General features: G+C 33.6%; 2 protein-coding genes across 3 annotated transcripts; one reads left to right on the top strand and one right to left on the bottom strand.

The window, feature by feature from the left end:
• Nucleotides 1-426: 426 nt before the first annotated feature.
• On the top strand, nt 427-6,166 carry LOC107432941 (ferric reduction oxidase 2). The gene is made up of 8 exons (XM_016044163.4): nt 427-696; nt 942-1,044; nt 1,152-1,337; nt 1,523-1,757; nt 3,865-4,192; nt 4,290-4,533; nt 4,853-5,556; nt 5,762-6,166. Exons 1-8 carry the CDS (start codon nt 492-494, stop codon nt 5,899-5,901), a joined length of 2,145 nt encoding a protein of 714 aa, XP_015899649.3. The 5' UTR covers nt 427-491; the 3' UTR covers nt 5,902-6,166.
• A 228-nt stretch (nt 6,167-6,394) lies between these two features.
• On the bottom strand, nt 6,395-18,751 carry LOC107432934 (uncharacterized). 2 transcript variants are annotated; one of them, XM_048464886.2, is made up of 23 exons: nt 18,347-18,750; nt 17,909-18,016; nt 16,872-17,020; nt 15,899-15,980; nt 15,350-15,765; nt 14,763-15,195; nt 14,453-14,676; nt 13,977-14,172; nt 13,675-13,814; nt 13,431-13,605; nt 13,241-13,294; nt 12,207-12,386; nt 11,596-11,708; nt 10,798-10,977; nt 9,647-9,704; nt 8,828-8,887; nt 8,686-8,727; nt 8,459-8,586; nt 8,241-8,376; nt 8,077-8,154; nt 7,498-7,614; nt 7,087-7,149; nt 6,395-6,999 (listed from the first exon to the last, which is right to left on the bottom strand). In XM_048464886.2, exons 1-23 carry the CDS (start codon nt 18,491-18,493, stop codon nt 6,913-6,915), a joined length of 3,366 nt encoding a protein of 1,121 aa, XP_048320843.1. In that variant the 5' UTR covers nt 18,494-18,750; the 3' UTR covers nt 6,395-6,912. The 2 variants fall into 2 exon arrangements, with proteins under 2 accessions (XP_048320843.1, XP_060668600.1); XM_060812617.1 differs by lacking the exons at nt 6,395-6,999; nt 7,087-7,149; nt 7,498-7,614 and adding an exon at nt 7,645-7,806 and having other exon boundaries at nt 18,347-18,751.
• Between the last annotated feature and the right edge of the window lie 255 nt (nt 18,752-19,006).

A 19,006-nucleotide genomic window follows, 5' to 3' on the forward strand; every position in this document is an offset into this window, starting at 1 on the left:
TAAATAGGGGTTCCTAGCCAATAATCAAATGTTGTTGCATGATTCTTGCATGCTTGGTTGACTTTTCAATCAGATGAAATTAATAATGCAACCATGTCCCACTTGTTATATGCCACGTAATCTTGTGTAAAAAATTTTCGATACACCACCATATATTGTAGCAAAAGGACGTGAACCACGCTTCTTATTCTTTTTCTTTTTTCTTTTTTCTTTTTTTAATTTTTTGGGTAAATTTCTAATTCTATTTTTCCAATAGAGTCCAACCATAGAGGTACATACATTCCATTCTTTGTTTTTCTTTTTTACAAATCTATATACATTCCATATATATATATTCAATAGAATATAATTATATATATTCACATTCCTCCTCATATAAATACATCATTCCCAATCACATATTCTCAATATAAATTAAGATCTTAAGACAGAGAGAGAGAGCGAGCGAGCGAGAGAGAGAGAGAGAGAGAGAGAGAGAGAGAGAGAGAGAGATGAGTTCGAAGGTGATGAAAAAATCACCTTCTTCCCAAGAAAATGTCCGCAGGGTAATTAGGGCAACTATAAAGCTTTTAGTGGTGCTGGTGTTTATGGGAACTATTCTCATATGGATTATGATGCCCACTAACACTTTTAGGCAAAAATGGCGGATTCAAATCAGAGCAAAGTACAATAACTCTAAGTATTTTGGCTCACAAGGTTTATAATTTTCAAACTCCTTTTCATTCTACTCATATTGTAATTCTTCTTTGTAATTATGCATAGATATACATGAAAATCATCTGTTCAGTGCACTCAAATAGCTTAAATGATATTGATCACTTAACAACTTATTAATTATCGAAAATAAGAAATCATGGGGGATTCAATAGATAATTTTTCCATACATACATATATATATTTTAATATATAAATTGTGTATATATAAACTATATATGTTTCAGGTTCAAATCTTCTGATATACACATTCCCTATATTATTCATTGCTGTTTTGGGTTGTATTTACCACTATCTTGGGAAAAACTTGGATCATAATAATCTGCCAAGGTTGGTATACCCATTTGTGCTTTTTTTTTTTTTTTAATAATTTTTTTCCTTCATATTTCTCAATTTCCTTTCGATAAAATGATTGTTGAAATGGAAAATATTGGCAGAAAAAGATGGTTGGGAAAATTGGAAAAACCTATGCTTGTAAAAGGGCCCCTGGGAATTGTTTCCGGGATAGAGCTAGCTTTCTTCATCATGTTCATAGCACTCTTAATTTGGTCTTTCTCAGCTTATCTGTACAACAGATTTGCTCAAATTAGCCCAAACTCAGCTGCCAAGAATGGTGAGAAAGTGTAAGTCCTCCATTTTCGAAAAAGCCTTTTTTTTTTTTTTTAAAAACAAAAACTTATAATTAAGCACTATATAACTGGCCAATTATAGCGTGAATATTCATTGTGCCAGACATGTAATAGAATTAGTTAGTTTCAAATTATAAACATTAAGAGAAATTATTATTATTATTATTATTTGTGTGAAGATGGGAAGCAAAATTGGAGACATCAGCACTAACATTAGGGCTTGTTGGGAACATATGCCTAGCATTTCTATTCTTCCCGGTGGCACGTGGCTCGTCCGTGCTACCACTCCTTGGCCTCACGTCTGAAGCAAGCATAAAGTTCCATATATGGCTTGGACACATCTCCATGGTTCTCTTCACAGCTCACGGCCTTTCTTACATCATCTATTGGGTTGTTACCCATAATATCTCACAGGTACGTGTACACTTTAACATATTAAAAAGCCTTTTTGATTGTCCATCAACTATTTCTTAACTTGTTTATATTTTTTTTGTCAAGAATATATAGCAAGGTAACAAACACTTTTCCATATTCATGTATGAATGCAATCTGACTCATTTATCATATGATATAGTAATATTTTCACTGTAGGACAAAACGATATGCAACTGCATCATTTTTTTTTTATTGTTTTAGTTCATATAGATATCCATATTAATATTTATGGTATGATACGTTTAATTTGTCATTAATTTGTAATAATTTTTTTTAATTAGTCAATCTTTTCTTAAATCGCTTGTATATTAAATGGAATTCTAAGGTTTTTTTTTTTTTTTTTTGATAAAATTACAAGTTGTTTTTTGAACAGTTTTCTCTTTGCAATATTAAGAAACATTATGAAGTCAGTATTAAATACAAAGATGAGATTACTAACTAACCAACTTATGCAATATAATATATACAATTACCAAAACAAAATATAAAAAAATTAAAAAAAAATTTATGCAATATATACAAAGTCACGCATGTTTCAAAATGACGTCACCTTCATAACCTAGCTTTTTCTATTCTTCTTTTTCCTATATATGGTGGCATATAAGAGATTCGAAATAATGACATGGACTGTACACTAATTTAGGTGTAAATTAATAAATTAATACTACCAAAAAATATATTATGTTAAATATTTAGATCATATTAAAATCAAATATTCACATAATAGATTTACTCGTTATTTTCTTAATATAAATTCTTTTATTAGCTAGCTTAATGGTCAAGACTTTTGTAAATTTTAAATATACTTTTAAATATTAATTTTTGAAAATATTTAAAAGGTAATAAATGAATTTTTGATGAGAGACTATGTATATATCCAAATAATTAAAAAAATACAAGATTCATTTATTTATTATTTTCATTTTTCATATATATATATATATATATATATACACATTTGATTTCTTCATAATTTTATGCAATCAAAAGCATTGAAAATCATTACTTTGTTTTTTTTTTTTTTTTTTTTCCTCTTCCATTCACAATAAAAAATTATATCTATATACATAATACACGTGTAGAGGTTCCACCGAAAGTACATGCAAGGAAAACAATACGTATATGCCAAAGCAATGGTTGATATTGATCGAATCATAGTGGCGGGGTGGTCCTGATTGAAAAAGGGTAGGACCCACAAACCAATTTCTTCGGTTCTTCTCCCGTTACAAGCCCCTCTCACTCTCACGTTTGTTGGTCTCTTTGCAGAGATTTATGTCAGTTTGACGTTTTCGTCGTTTTTGTTTGCACCATTTTCTTTTGCTTTTTCTGTTCTTTGAATTTGACGGTCATTATCATCTCCTGGGTTGAATTTTTGGGGTTTCTGGGAATCTTGACGTGTGCGACTCTAATCTCAGCGTTTGACACGTGTACGTTGAGTGGGTTTGATTTTGATAGACCACGTGGATTTTTTTTTTTTTTTTTGCTTAACATAACGTGCCCTGCAATTTTGGAAGAAGGCTACCCTTAAGATACTTTTCGGCCCACTTTAGTACTATATTCTTTGGGCCCATATTTTACCACGTTATGATGGAATTTTTTTTTTTTTTGAGTCCCATTATAATTTTTGGACCAAAATGAAGTCAGAATTGTGTTTGACATAAACCGACCAAATTGCCAACACGTTTTGCTAATGTTGCATCACAAGGAGTAGAGTTCTTGCATTAATTGCATTTGTGTGGATATGTTTTAGTAAATATTATTTGTATCATTAACGATTTGAATTCAAAATTATTGTTCAAACTACCAATAATTTTTGTTAGTTTAGAAAGAATTTAATATGATGATATTAAACTATATTATAAAAAATTATGAAACATACTTTTTAATTTCGATTTCATGTGACATGAGTACTATTAGTAAGGTGTCAGTATTAAATACACATGATCGTTCCAATCCTGCATTTTAAACAATTCCTAATAGTATAAAAAAAAGTTTCGTTTTTTCCTTTATAACATGAACACAATTAATGGGTTGTTATTATTATTATTGGATATGTGTTATAATCTCTTTTCTGGAACAAATGCAGATGATAAAATGGGATAAATTTGACGTGTCAAATTTAGCTGGAGAGATAGCTTTGGCATGTGGACTTGCAATGTGGGCAACGACAATACCTCGCATAAGACGCAAGTTCTTTGAGCTCTTCTTTTATACCCATTACCTTTACATTTTCTTCGTCATTTTCTTCATCTTCCATGCTGGCGTTTCCTACTCTTGCATTATGCTCCCTGGTTTCTACCTCTTCTTGGTAGATCGCTTTCTAAGATTTTTACAATCTCGAAGTAATGTTCGTTTAATTTCTGCTCGCATTTTACCTTGTCAAGCTGTGGAGCTCAACTTCTCCAAACATCCACGTAAGTATGACTCGAATTCAAAACCTTAACCTTTAGAAAAAGACAGATTCATAAAAAATGTAAAATGAGATAAACTGAGGCATTGTCACTTTAATAGGGTTGAAATTTCATCCAACCAGCACAATGTTCATAAATGTGCCCAGTGTTTCCAAGCTTCAGTGGCATCCTTTTACTATTACTTCAAATAGTAATTTGGAACAGGAAAGGCTAAGTGTTATGATCAAAAGTGAAGGAATTTGGTCTAAGAAGCTCTACCAAACGCTTTCATCTTCTGTCACAATTGATCGGCTAGAGGTAGCTGTGGAAGGACCTTATGGACCTGTCTCAACTTATTTTTTAAGGTTTGCACCTTGATCCACATAAGAAAATGTATCCACATTATATGTAATATGCACAAAAAATTTGCTTAATATTAATATAAACAAGATAAATAAATGAGGAAATAAATAATAACTACTTTTTAGATGAGAGTCCAACAAAAATAGAAAAGGAAAAATGGAACATACGATTTTTATCCACGTATAAGGACTATTATAATATATATAAGGTCATATCATAAGATAGTATTAATGGAATAAATATTATGAGACAGAAAATGAGACAGATGATATAAATACATTTTAATACAAAAGTTTAAATATGTGCTCAAAACATTTGCAGGCATGACATGCTTGTGATGGTAAGCGGAGGCAGTGGCATTACCCCATTCATCTCTATAATCCGGGAGCTAATATATGCAAGCTCAATCCAAAAATGCAAAACCCCTAATGTGTTATTGGTTTGTGCAGTCAAGAACTCTATTGACCTCACCATGCTAGACCTTATTCTTCCTCTTGGAGACTCAGCTAACATGTCCAATCTACAACTTCAAATTGAAGCTTATGTAACAAGAGAGGAAAAACCCGATCCAAAAACCCCCGCTCTCATTCGAGCCATATGGTTCGAGCCCTATGTAACCGATGCACCCATATCGGCCACATTGGGTCCAAATAGCTGGCTCTGGCTAGGTGCCATTATAGCGTCATCCTTTATAATTTTCCTCATCATAATTGGACTTGTTGGCTGCTTCTACATTTACCCAATTGACCAAAATTCCAATACCAAATTCCCTTCCACTTTGAAAGCTCTTCTAAATATGCTGGTCATTTGTTTTAGCATAGCCTTGACAACTTCTTTGGGTGTCTTGTGGAACAAGAAACAGAATTCCATTGAAACCAAGCAAATCCAAAACTTAGATTTGTCGTCTCCAACGACATCGAGGCAATCACATATTATCAATGAAGATAGAGAGTTGGAGAGTCTTCCTCAACAATCTCTTATCCAAGCTACCAATATTCATTATGGGAATAGACCGAACTTAAAAAGTAAGTTTTTCAATTTATATATTGAGAAAAAACATTCACTCATATGTTTAGATTGGCTTCATTCACATAATGTCACACTAGTTATTATTTAGTCGGTGATTATCACCAATAGTAATAAACAAAAAAGCTATTATATTATTCGTTTAGAGCAATAATTTTTCCAAGGATAAACACAAGTATTGAATTTTGGTAAAATTTTATGCAGAAATTCTTGGGGAGTGCAAAGGATCTAGTGTTGGAGTTCTTGCTTGTGGACCAAAGAAGCTGAGGCATGATGTTGCAACCATTTGTTCATCAGGGTCTATAGAAAATTTGCATTTTGAGTCCATAAGTTTTAGTTGGTGATGATTATGCATTATGTTTACATGGCAATGCAAACAAGTTTATAGATTAAGAAATCTATAAGAGAATGCAAACCATTCAAAAACAAAAAATATTAAAAAATAAAAATTTGTAGAGATGGATAAGCCATGATAAGCTCCTTAGGACCGAATAGTCTTTCATGCAAATAAACAGTAGTATGTGATAATGCAACGAATGTAGAGTGATTAAGAACGGTTGTATTTCTCCTATTTTTGGATCATATCAGTGAAGAAGGGATTTCTTGTTAGCAACAGTTAGCACAATTTGTGATGCAACATTCCACAGCCCACATAGCGTGCTCACATTTACTGATTGCGATACACATTTAGCATTTTCTGGTTTCAATAATGTTAGAGATGCCAAATCGTATACCAAATTAAATTAAAAAATGATTATATGACAAATTTTTTTGGTTTGGTATTGGAGATCACTAATCCAGCTCAATTTCAAATTTTGACAACCAAAACTACAAGAATTAGATTAAATCAGCTAAGCCAGTGAAAGCTTATTTATAAAACATGGAAACAAATGCAACATATTGAATTCCAACTCAGTATCTGCACAAGTAACTAATGAGAATAGCCTTCATAATGAATTCCTCTTTATCCCCTCTTCTTCCCCCACCAAAATAATAATAATAATAATGTAAAACATTATACAAAATATGGAGGGAAAAAAAAAAGTAAAAAAAATAATAACAATAATCTCAGATCCAGATTATCCATTTGTTTCTCGCAAACACAGAACTTCCCTACCTGCTTATCTACAAGAACTATGTAATTCCCAATTGAGAGCAGTAACTCATTTTACTTTATGTATACCAAGTAAATCCCTCAACCTTATGGTGCCGATTATGCTACTTAATTGCCTGTTCATCTCCGCAATTTGGCCAACATTTGTCACTCCATAAAAGAAGGTTCATTAAGAAAATTACTGTCATGAGCACCTATTTGCCAAAGAACAGAAGCAAGAGTTGCAAATCCAAAATGACTCTCATTTCTCTCCTGAATTGGCGACAGATGATAGTTTGATTTCCAAGTCTTCAAGCAGATCATGGTACTCAACCAATGTTGCATGTGACTAAAAAGCAGAGTAATATAGAGCAGCAGGAAATTAGCATACAAATAAAGTGATTATTGTTATTAACAAAGTTCTACAAAACAATACCTGCAAGGTACTGCTATATGCATTCCATAAACGCATGTCATGCCGAAAGAGATCAAACAGGACCTGCACAATTTTCACTAGGGGTTTAATAGTATGGGTTGGTAATTTTACCTTCGGCTTGCAGTAATATTGAACTACAACCACAGAATATTGAAGATAGTTGTCCATGACTAAAATGAAGTGGTTTTCCTTATAGAACTTTTGAGAAGTGTGTCATCTAATTGCACATGCAAAACAGGTTAATGAACTAGCTAGTTTTGTTTTGGATGTCAATAAATTGTAGGGAAACTATACCTGTTAACAAATTGTATGAGCTTCTAATCATATAAATATATAACAGGAGCAAATAAAAATGGAATTAAGACGGATATCACATGGTGGAAAAAGATTTAAGAATGAATCCAAACATACCTCAGATCGTCTTAAAAGAGTAGCAAGGACAACAATCCACTCTTTGAACTTGACAGAGCACATATGTGCCAGAAGGAATTCTGCATCCAACCGGCTTTGCAGTGTTCCCATTTGCAGCTGGAAACATAAAAGAGATGAAATTAAGTTGTTTAAGTTAAATAGGGTATAAAATCACATTATTATTCTTTCATGCAAAGCTACATTTCAAGGATTTGAATAATCGTCAGTGTATTTTCTCTTTACTTGAAAGTTCACTTATTTGGCACCTTATAGCACAAGATTTATCAACTGTTGGGCATGTCAGAACAGCTGTGGCAAGAATGGAGACATTACATCAAAGACCAGTTATTCATAATTATAAAGATGAATTTGGTTGACATTAGAGCTGTTGATGTACTCCAATTTGGCCATACAATAACTGTACATCAAATCCCAAAGCCAAAAAAGGTCGTCTTCAAGGAAAACAGAATAACTTTAATTGATCAGCTTTGGGGGAAGAAATAGGAACCACTTGCTAAGGTGCGATAATGTAGCTTAATAGCAAAGTATATTGGAAATAAAGGAATATATGATGTATACCTTTTGCCCAATTAACTCAAGCCCAGAGGCAAAACTCTCCAACCGGGCAGATCCATATCTTTCCCGATGAAGATATTCCTGAAAAAAAATTTGATAAGAAACAGATTAGCATAATACGACAGTAAATGAAAATTTCTCTGCATGAAAAGTGTAAGTTATCTTACCACTAAATCAAACTGAGTGCCTTTCACAAATGCAACAAGCTTTGAAAGTTCTTTTCCTGACATCAAATAGCTAGCATGGCTTTCTAAGATGTTTTTGACAGAAGTAACATGTGCACTCTGCTCCTTAAATGAAGTGCTGCTCAACAGAATATTTATACCCATTAGTACTTCGATACTCCAAATTGCTGGGTCAAACAAAGATGAAAATGTACACCAACCTCTTATCCAAGGACTGCTTCCTGTAACTGGAACGGAAAAGGAAATAACCCAAAAATCTTGGAGATAATCTGTCCGAGTCTGTTGATGCCTGTTCATAATCTCTTCCAGATCTCAACAAGAACCTCACCTAAGAGCCCAAAGAAATTGATTAATATCTCAGGAAAACACACACCTTTTGATATTTTGAAACCAAAAAAAGAAAATGTCATCACTCCCATATGCATACCAGTTCCCCAGCAAGTTCATATAAAGATTCATCCAGTGTTGCCTGCATTGAATTGAGAATTCCTTTCAGAGACAATCTCAGATAAGTACAATACAAAAGCAAGACAATTAATTAAAAATGGAACATATTACCATGTGTCTACCTGTAATAAACGCAAGGCACAGTACTGACTGACAGCAGGACCTTCAAGCTTAGCAATCACCTAGGAGGTTAAAATAAAATCAATCAAATTGCATTATCTTAAATTATAATTGACAGCTCAAACTTTTTCTAAGCAGATTTAAAGTCTTAATACCAAGTTTTTGCCAGTTTAAGAAGCAGAATATGGTTCTTATTTCAGGAATTGTACACATGTAACTGATAATGATTATAATACTATCTATACGTGGGATTAAAGTTTCATGCTCTACTCAAGAAAAATGAACCCTTACAAATAAACCACAAAACAAAAAAGGATACAATGAAACTAAATTTAAACCCAAAAAAAAAAAAAAAAAAAAAAAAAAAAAACATAAAATTTACTTTAAAAGTGAAAGAATGTCCTCACACAACTTTTTTTGGGACAAAAATATAGAGATTTATTGAGAAAAATGAACATCAGACAAGAAAATAGAGGCCAGCTCTTGCTAGCTAAAAAGGGGTCCATTTAGGTGGCAAAGAGCCAGAAAGGGCCCATTTGAGCTGCCCTATTAAAGTTTCAGGGCCCGGATGGAAAGAGCAATGTGTAAAAAGATTACAGATAAGGCGTACTGATTCAGTGAAGTATTGAAGGTAGCACGCCTATGTGATTATGATACAGGGTATCGAGTAAAGGTAGCATGTAGATGCATAAATGGACTCATACCAAAAACTAATCTTACTAGTAGGGAAAGAAAAGTAGCAAAAGTCTAAGAAATGTAACAACAAATTTTTTTCTATCTGAGATCGTAATAAACATTGAATAAAAGACAGTAATCCTTACAAGTATGTAGCAAGCGCCAGTACGATACCATCTACGTTGGAAGCACTCCTCAAACAACCTGAAAGGTGGAACAAGACAATTAAACCTTTTACTGGTAAATTATTAATAGAAAAGAAGTATCCAACAATAAGTTATAAGTCAATTGTATTCAACTGGATGACACCATACTATTATCATAATGCCTTCAACCATAATTATAGGCATGGCAAGAGTTTTCCAGTTCTAGATAATTCAGTTAAAGGTTGAAAGCAAAAGTGAGCAAAGACATAACGTAATTGACTCGTATAAGAACTACGATTTTTACCATTCAACTTTCACTTTAGGGATGATATTTTTGACAATGCGTTATTCTTCATTACTACTTTAGTAGGGGATACTAAAAACTTTTGTTCTCGATTCCATTAAAAGAATGTGGACTGTATCAAGTATTGAAGATTTAAGCAATAAATCAAGGATCTGATGGATCTAAATGCATACACATTTATATAAGGGAATATTACATCTGAACCCCCTGAGGTTTGCATTACGTACAATTTATTCCCTGAGATTTTGAAAATTACAACTAGCATCCCTAAGGGAGTGTGGATAATATTATTTCAAAGAGTGTGAATGAAACAATTAGGGTTGTTGTGGATGACTTTTTGGAACCCAAAGGGAGGTTGATGATATTTTTCAGAGAGACTAATTTATATTCAAGTCAAACCTCAGGAGAGGTGTATGAAATTAACCCTCTATATTATAAGAGATCATTAAATAATTTTCATTTCCCAAAATACAATTATGCATATGTGCTACACCTGCCAATTCATAGATGATTGAGAAGAAAATAAATCTGGAAACGTAAGAGTCCTACATTATTCAAAGATTACACCCTACACATGCATATGTTGGTGGGCTTAAGATCCCAAAAGCAACTTGGCTTGGCTAGTATTTTTGGGAGAGGCCCAGTAGGGTAGTAAGCCATTACAGGAAAACTGATTTCTTTCAAGAAACAGTGCTTATTTTGTAGCTTATATTGATTTTTTTAATTTTGTTTGATATGCATATCATGTTCTATGCAAAAATTCATTAAAAATCCACGCCACCAAATGAGAGTGTTAGAGAGAGAACAAGAAGGAGGTGGGATTAAAGGTAGAGGTTAGAAATTATACTCGGTGGATCTCCCAGCAGCCGAGAACAAGTCTGCCCAATGGCGACCATCAGTCTTTCTTGCAACACTAACAACCACATCAAGATATTCTGGAAAATTTCTGAGCAATTCACAGGTCTTCTCTAAAAGAGAGAGAGAATTAGATTTAGGGACAGCAGTCTGATTCTTGTTTACATTTGGCCTGCAAGAAGTGACCAACATCATGTAGAGACTAGGTAAACTGGAATCGACCACATAAAAGCTTTAGAAAATAGACAAAGAACATATTAAGAGCAAGAGTATTGCATGAAAAAGCTTAATTGAAACACCAAAAAGTAGTAAAAAGCTTGAAAAAGGTACAAACGAAAAACATTCCAGTGCCTGGCCCCCCAAATACCTTGTTTATTCAGCTGTAATTACTCGCATTTAGATAGGACTAGCATGACAAGCTTTTTTTAAATATTAGTTGATTAAGACTAAGACTTAAACATGCACCCAATGATACACAATAGCAATATTAGAAAGAACAAGAAGAAGATAACGAAAAAACAAACTAGGTGAAGAGAAGAGAGCTGCATGGAAAAGAGGGAAGAGAAGAAGAACAAGAAAATGGAGAAAGAGAATATAGTACTCTTTGAAACCAAAGCCTGAAAATCGAATACATCAAGGTCTATTAAGCTGTAAATGATATTGATCCAGTGTAACTATCTAAAAAAATAGCTATAAATGATATTGATCCAGCGTAACTATCTAAAAAAATAGCTAATGCTCAAAGTTCCTATACCGGGTATTAAAATTTCTTCTCCCTAATTGGACATACCGAGATATATCTGCTTCAAAAACAGTAAAAAGCAGCCACTCCAGACAATGAGAAAAATGAGGCTTTTCTGCTGATAACTGAGCCAACCTCAAAGCCTCTTCACTTTTGTCCCTCTGGCAGACAGTAACAAGGAAAAAAATAAAAATGATAAGAATCTTCAACCAGTTGATGAAAAAAAATACTTACCCAGCAAAATATACATATATATAGAAAAAACACAGCATCAATAAATAGACAGGAACATGCAGATATGCTAAATTGTAACAATCAGAGCAACAAAATTCTGCTTATAAAAACAGGTCTTGAAACTATGGAGAAAGGCCAAAAACAACAGCAGTGGAAAGCTGACTTCTTTCTGATTTTCAGAGTTATGGAGATAAAAATTTATCCCTTTTGCAAAGTAATGAAAAATGAAAATCATCAGTACATGCAAGAAGAAGTTTGAGAATATCACATACACAAATATAAATAAGTTGTACATTATCACTCAGCTTTGTTTTTGACCAGTTTATGAAGCAATTCCCCATGCCCCGTCCCCCCAAATCCCCTTCGGCAGTAGCAATGAATGGAAAATTGGGCCTTAATTTCAATAAGCAAATTTGCAGTAATACCTGAATCAGGTGCCTTAGAAGGCAATGCAATATAGTTTGAGCTTGAGGAGTTGGCTCAAAACACGGAAACTCTGTGCATGCTGAAAATGACATTCTCTGGGAAACACCAACAACAACACCAGCATTTGGAAGAAGACCTAGAGGATATACCTCACGGTCAAATTCCAGCTCTGGATCCAACTAAAAAATAATATTGAGTTACTCAACCAATTAGAGTACATGGCCAAGGAAAAATATAAAAGTTCCTCTTAAGTTACTTTAGCTGATCGTACAAATAAAAATAGTGTCCAACATCTTCATAATCCAAAGAAATGACTTTATTTCTAGAAATGGGAGAATTCTTTTTAAATATGAAATAAGTCTAGGAGTCATACCTTATTTCAATTCACCAGTTTTGATATCATGTTTGATTGATATGCTTAATATGCATATATATAGTCGGACACACTTCCTAACAGCTTACGTTTTTGGCAAAAGTGGTAACCTACCAATAATATAGAAGCCTAATTATCTAACTGATCTTATGTTCAAATATTACTGACACCAAATTCTATTAATTATCTTGACACACATGCAATGCCATTTATGTCTCATTATTTGAGAGGCCAACACATTAGGTGGGTATTAAACTGTCTATTGTGTTTACCTTTTTTTACCTGATATACATAGCTTAGCCCGCTACTTAATACCTTATGTTATGTGAACAATAATAAATTAGCAACAATTATATTTAACCACCTATTCTATGGCATAAAAAGTTATAAATCGTTTAGAGTAGGTTGAAAAGGAAGGCCGAAGAGAAAGTACGTGATTGACCTTAACCCCAAACCAACGTTAAAAAGAAGACCCAGTGTAAAATCTACAAAGCACAGAACAGACTTTAACAAATAAAAAGAACCACTAATGAAGCAAATAAGCTTTTAACTCAAAGGTAAAACAACAAGCAAGCTGTGAGCATATTACATAAAAACATGGCCAGCACTAGCGGCCAAACATCCATAATTAACCTTATTCTTGAAAATATATACACATACCTGCAAGAAATCTTCCTGCTTAAAAGGGTCAGCACCCAGAGATGGATACCAAACCTGTAAAAATAAACTTCCAACCAGAATTAGTATCAGACAAGTACAAATAACAGAAAGTAGAGCAGGAACACAACCAAGACCAATGGAAACTAGGAAAAACATCAGAGCATAATAGTAAAGGTTAACAGTTCTTTACCTGCATTCCTCGGTGGCCATAATCTAACCAGGAAACTTCCTCAATGAGGTTTGTTTTCTCCTCTGATTGACCACAGGTAACCCAAAATAACTCAACAGAGTCAGTAAGTTCAATTTCACGCCCATCATCCAAATCAAGAAGTGAAAGCTCCCCATTAGCTCTCAATATCAAACATCTAGTAAACCAAGCATCTGTTAGAGGCATGCATCTGCAGGTAATCCAATATATCATTCACACAACATACCTTGTAGGCTCTCTCGCAAAATCAGAATTAGAGTTATGATTGTTAGAAATGCACTCGCTTGGAAGCTGATCAGGAATGAAACGCATGGATGCAGGATGGCTCTTTGCAGTCATAATAGAGAGTTCACGTACTGTAGAAAGCTGTTTTGTCATTCTATCACTTAAAATGAATGAAGAATAACATTTTTACTAAAGCATTCTTAAAGAGAGTGCATATTAAAAACAAGAATGCAAACAGCACATTCTCTAAATTTGACTGGAATATTAAAGGGGGGAAAAAAAGACTGGAAAGCATTTTTTTACCTCTAAATCTGGAGTACTAGTCGCTGTAAATTCACCAAATTGTTTCACATGGAATATGTGTACATCAAATGGGCGATAAGTGACTAATATATACTCTTGATAGACATCCATCACTATTGGTTTGGCATGCAATGGTTTTCGGAAAAGCAGTGAGCTCTGGTCAAGGTGATATCTTGGGTAAAAAAGTAACTCATACCTGTAATGATTTATTAGCATGAACTTCATAAATAATCTGGTCTTGAACTATTAAATGAAAAAAAAAAAAAAAAGAATTAATAATAAACGAATAAATATTGGTGCTCATTACACAGAAATGGGATTCATAACACTGAATCTATTGATAAAGCCAGACACAGCATAAGTAACACCTATAAAAAGCAAGGAAAGCAACCAACAAGGGCAGTGCCTAGGGCTATTATGTTTGACAACTCTTGATAGAATTTACCATAGGAGATAAATATGAATAAATATCTCACGTGTTTGAAGAATCAATGTAGTTGCAGACAACAACAATCTTCCCCATCCATAGCAAACCTTTACACTGAATTTTTTGTTCTTGTGTAATATCACCAAACACTCGCCACCTCTTTAAACGTATGTCATATATAATTAACCCATGCAAACCAGCTACTGCTAAGTACATTCCATCTTTGCTAGCTGCCACATGTTGAACTGGCCAATTTTGGGAAATATATGAAACCTGGACAACAAACAATTGTCAGAAACAACCATTTAAAACAATATCAAATGGAGCATAATGTAAAAGTTGTGTTTCAACAGCATAACTGGAAGGTTAAGATGTAGCATTTTAAGTTCATCGGTATCTTCAGATTGCACAACAAGCAGTCGATCATCACCATAAATCACTTGACGGACATATGTTGAGCCAGAAACTCCTCTGTTAAGGCAACATTTGCCAAATGAAAATGCAAGAATTCTCTCTGAAGATTGTTCCTCGATGGCATAAAGCCTATATCCATATTCATCCCACTGCATCATTGATGTGCCACTCATTAAAGGTTCATATTTACACTCTTGATTAGGCTTAGTCATCGGAGAAGATGCAGAACTTAAACCGATTTGACGGATTGTTGACATCAAACGACAGCCAGAGACAGACCAAACAGTAAGTCCTCTTAACTTCCACCCAACAGCAAAAGCAGAATTATCTGGTGTCCATGCAATGCAACTAACAGGACCAGTGTCATCCATTGAATATCTGGGGGAAAAAAGGAAAGAAAAAAAAATTTACCGTTCATGATCTAAAACCTAAAATATTTGGAAAATTACTAAAACTTCTGGCTACACTAACATGAAACTCAAAACAATTAAAATACTCCAACATCCTTGGTCCACCAAAATCCCTAACTTACCCCCAGTCAAATAAAGACACACTGCGAATAAGTGATACAGATTCTTCCAAGTCATATAACTCGACAATCCCTTTTTTGGTACCAACAGCAAGGATTTGTTGCTCTGAAGCAACAGAAGCACATACAGCATCACCACAAACCAGCCTTTTTCCAGCTTTTATAGATTCAGCTTGCTTAAAACCTCTCTTACTTACAGAACATGACAAGAGTCGCCCATCAGAATACAGCACAAACAGCAACCTCATTGGATGGCAGAATTCCAGCTGGACAATAGCAGAGCTTCTGGAGACATTATGATTGGAAATCACAGATCCTGGAAACCCTTTAGAAGAAAGACCATTCTCTAGAGAACGTGGTGACAGAATAACTTCATTGTTATCATGTGGAGAGGAATCAAGTTCAAAAGCCCCGTTGAACTGCATATGAAAATACAATGTCACCTTGGCACTTAATCCAAATGGCATGTACAGTATAAACTACATAATACAAAGATACAACTACGGTGAATTGAACAGTCAAATATGATACTGCCAAGTGATAATTTATTACCTCCCCTTTCCAGGAGATACTATATAATGATCCATCAGAAAGTCCAAGAAGCATATGTTTGCTATCACTCACAATATTGCTCCTGGCATGAGATCATTGCAAGAATAACTATCAAGATTACAACAGTAAAAATAAATAGTAAGATAAAATTGAAAAACAGAGCTACTATATATCACATCATTGTATCACAGAACCAAAAATTAAATTAAATATTAAATATAACAGGGGCAAATTAGTGTTTGGGCTAAGGGAGAGATTTTGGGAATTACAGTGGAGGCCAACCGTTATCCTTAATGTTTCCTCTTTTTTATTGTTTATTCTTCATAAAAATTTAAAAATAATAATCATCTACCAGTAGCACCATTTATTCGGTTGGACTTAGTGCTGTAAATTTTTAGTACTTCAATTTATTTGTAAGCTGAACGATAGAGAAGTTTCTTATTTGTGATCATTGTCAAGTCTTCTTGAAGGGCTGAGTGTCAATTTAAACATGCTTGATAGGAGAGTGAGGAAATTAAATCCTTCAAAAGAATATTCTTGCAAATCCTACTTCAACTTTCTGATTGATGGCTCTACTTTTATCTCATTCATGTAGTGCATGTAATCAGTAAGATTATCAAATTGATTAGACTGGACTACTCTTAAGCATAGCCAATCAAATTGAGTTAAACTTAAAATTGATTATGATAAACATAAAATAGTCCAATCCTGAATATCAAACAGACCCATAGCATATCCATGTATTTATTATAAACAAACTTTCAGAATCACTTCCAAGTATTTCCATTTCATTCATATTAAATTCCATAGAAGCTTCAAATTTGTTATTATTAGATGGCTATAGATACTGCAGCCCATAAATGCCAAATCTATTCTGAAAACTCTAGCAAGTATCAATCTAATGATGCAACTAAAAACTCAAACTAACATCAAACAGTCACATTCCTGAAAAAAGAGTCAGAAGGCTACTTACACAGCTAAGTTCTTTTCTGAAAAAGGCACCTGCTCACTGAGAACAAGATATATGGTAGCAAGAAACAATCCAGAGGGTTGCTTTCCCCCAGTTTGTACCTTTTTCTCCGTAAACTGAACCTTAAAAATGTGAAGATAGAAAGAAGATGTCTGCACCATAAAAATACCCAAACATCAGATAGAAACATCTAATTACAGTTTTAGATCTCAATTTATAAGATTAAATCTATAACTAATTTCACAAGCTAAACAACTTGGAAAGAGAATCACTTGTGAAATTAATAAACACATAAAAGAAGAGATCTGCCAATAGAATCAAGCTCTAAATTCAAATATAACTTATTAATTCTGGTCAAACTTAAGGCATCAAATAAATATTGAAGTTCACAACCCAATTTACACCGAGCAGCTTGTCCTTCACGATGAACAAGACAGTATAAGCAATGTACATAAAAGCTTCAGTTTCCACCTTACACTGATTGAGTTTCACAACTAAATTAAAGTTGAATAAATTTCCATTTGCTTGTTTAATGTTGGATATACTAAATGTTATGGCTGCATGTCCATATAATAATGCCACACAAGTTCACTTCTAGTCTCTACGATACAACACACACAGTGAAGCACTTAGAAGTCAATAGAAGTAACAGTTTCATATATATATATATATATATATATATATGTACATATATACAGTCTGTCTATGGTGCGGACCACAGTATTGGTGACGGTTTTTCATAGTATTGGTGACGATTTTCTAAAAAACCGTTGTTAATACTATAAAAAACCGTCACTAATACTACGGTCATCATGCGGACCATCCTCACCATAGAATTTTCGTACATATATATATACATATGTATGTAAATAAAATAAACGCACATAACAGTACATATAAATATGTATAAATGCACATAATTATGTGAATGTAAGCAAAGAAATACAGATGTAAGATTGAATAACAAATTTTTCATTGCAAATAAAATACATTGACAAAACAAATAAACGATTCCATGCGAAACCAATGGAAACACTTACAAGTATGGCGATCAATTTGCCATCAGGACTCCACACAGCTTGCAGATTCTCTCCTTCTCTTTGCAGTGAATCCGAATCCCTCATGTACTTTCCCAATCTCACTTTATGCTGCATAACAGCAATGACAAAAAGAAATACAATAAAAAAAGGTCAACCCTGCCAATAATTAGCACCAAACCCACCATATTCAAAATTAAAACAAGCACAATAACATACATTCACAAAAACCCATCTCTCCAAACACAGAAAAGTAAACACACCCACATCAAATTGCCAGTTTCAGAATACCCCAATCCACAAACACAAAAACACATCTCAAATAACCAGCATTTCCACATACCCAATACACAAAAACACTCAAATTACTCAAAACACCCACAATTTACACACTTGCATATAACATAACATAACACACACACACACACACACAGAGTGTACCTGGGAAGAGCTCCAGAGCTCCAGGTGATAGGGGGAGACAACGAGTAGTAGGCGATTGATGACCTTGAGATATATGATCTGCTGGGAAGAAGGGCAAGGACCCTGTTCGAGTGGGATGACCTGCGGCCATCCATACGCCATATACATCTTCCTCTTTTTCTTCTTTGTTTTGCTTCAAAATTGATAAATTCGATGACTTGGGTTTTGATTATCACTGAAAGTAAAACGAGAGATCTGAGAAAGGAAGGTAGAATTTTGGATCAAAATTTGAAAATTTAGATTCTATGACGGAAAGGGAAGATCTGAATGCATTTCTGCAACACCCATTTCAGGTGGATCTCACATACAGAACCAATCACAATTACTAGAAAAAAAGAAAGAAAAAAAAAAGAATTAATTAGAACCCAATTTTTTTCTCTTTTATTTTATTAATTATTATTATTATTATTTTCTTCTTAAAATTCTTAATGAATTCGCAAAAATTGACGTTTACCTAGAAGAAATTGAAAAAGAAACACCTCGATGTCTTGGGGCCCGTCTGATGTGGCATTTTTCGATTCTCAGTACAGCAGATTTTATTAATTGTGCCTTAATTATACTTTTTCTTTTTATTTATTATTTTAAAAATCAACAATTTTTTCCTATTTTGTTATTAATTAA

The sequence above is a fragment of the Ziziphus jujuba genome, chromosome 11 (genome assembly GCF_031755915.1).
Source record: "Ziziphus jujuba cultivar Dongzao chromosome 11, ASM3175591v1".
In the NCBI taxonomy this organism is placed as follows: Eukaryota; Viridiplantae; Streptophyta; class Magnoliopsida; order Rosales; family Rhamnaceae; genus Ziziphus; species Ziziphus jujuba.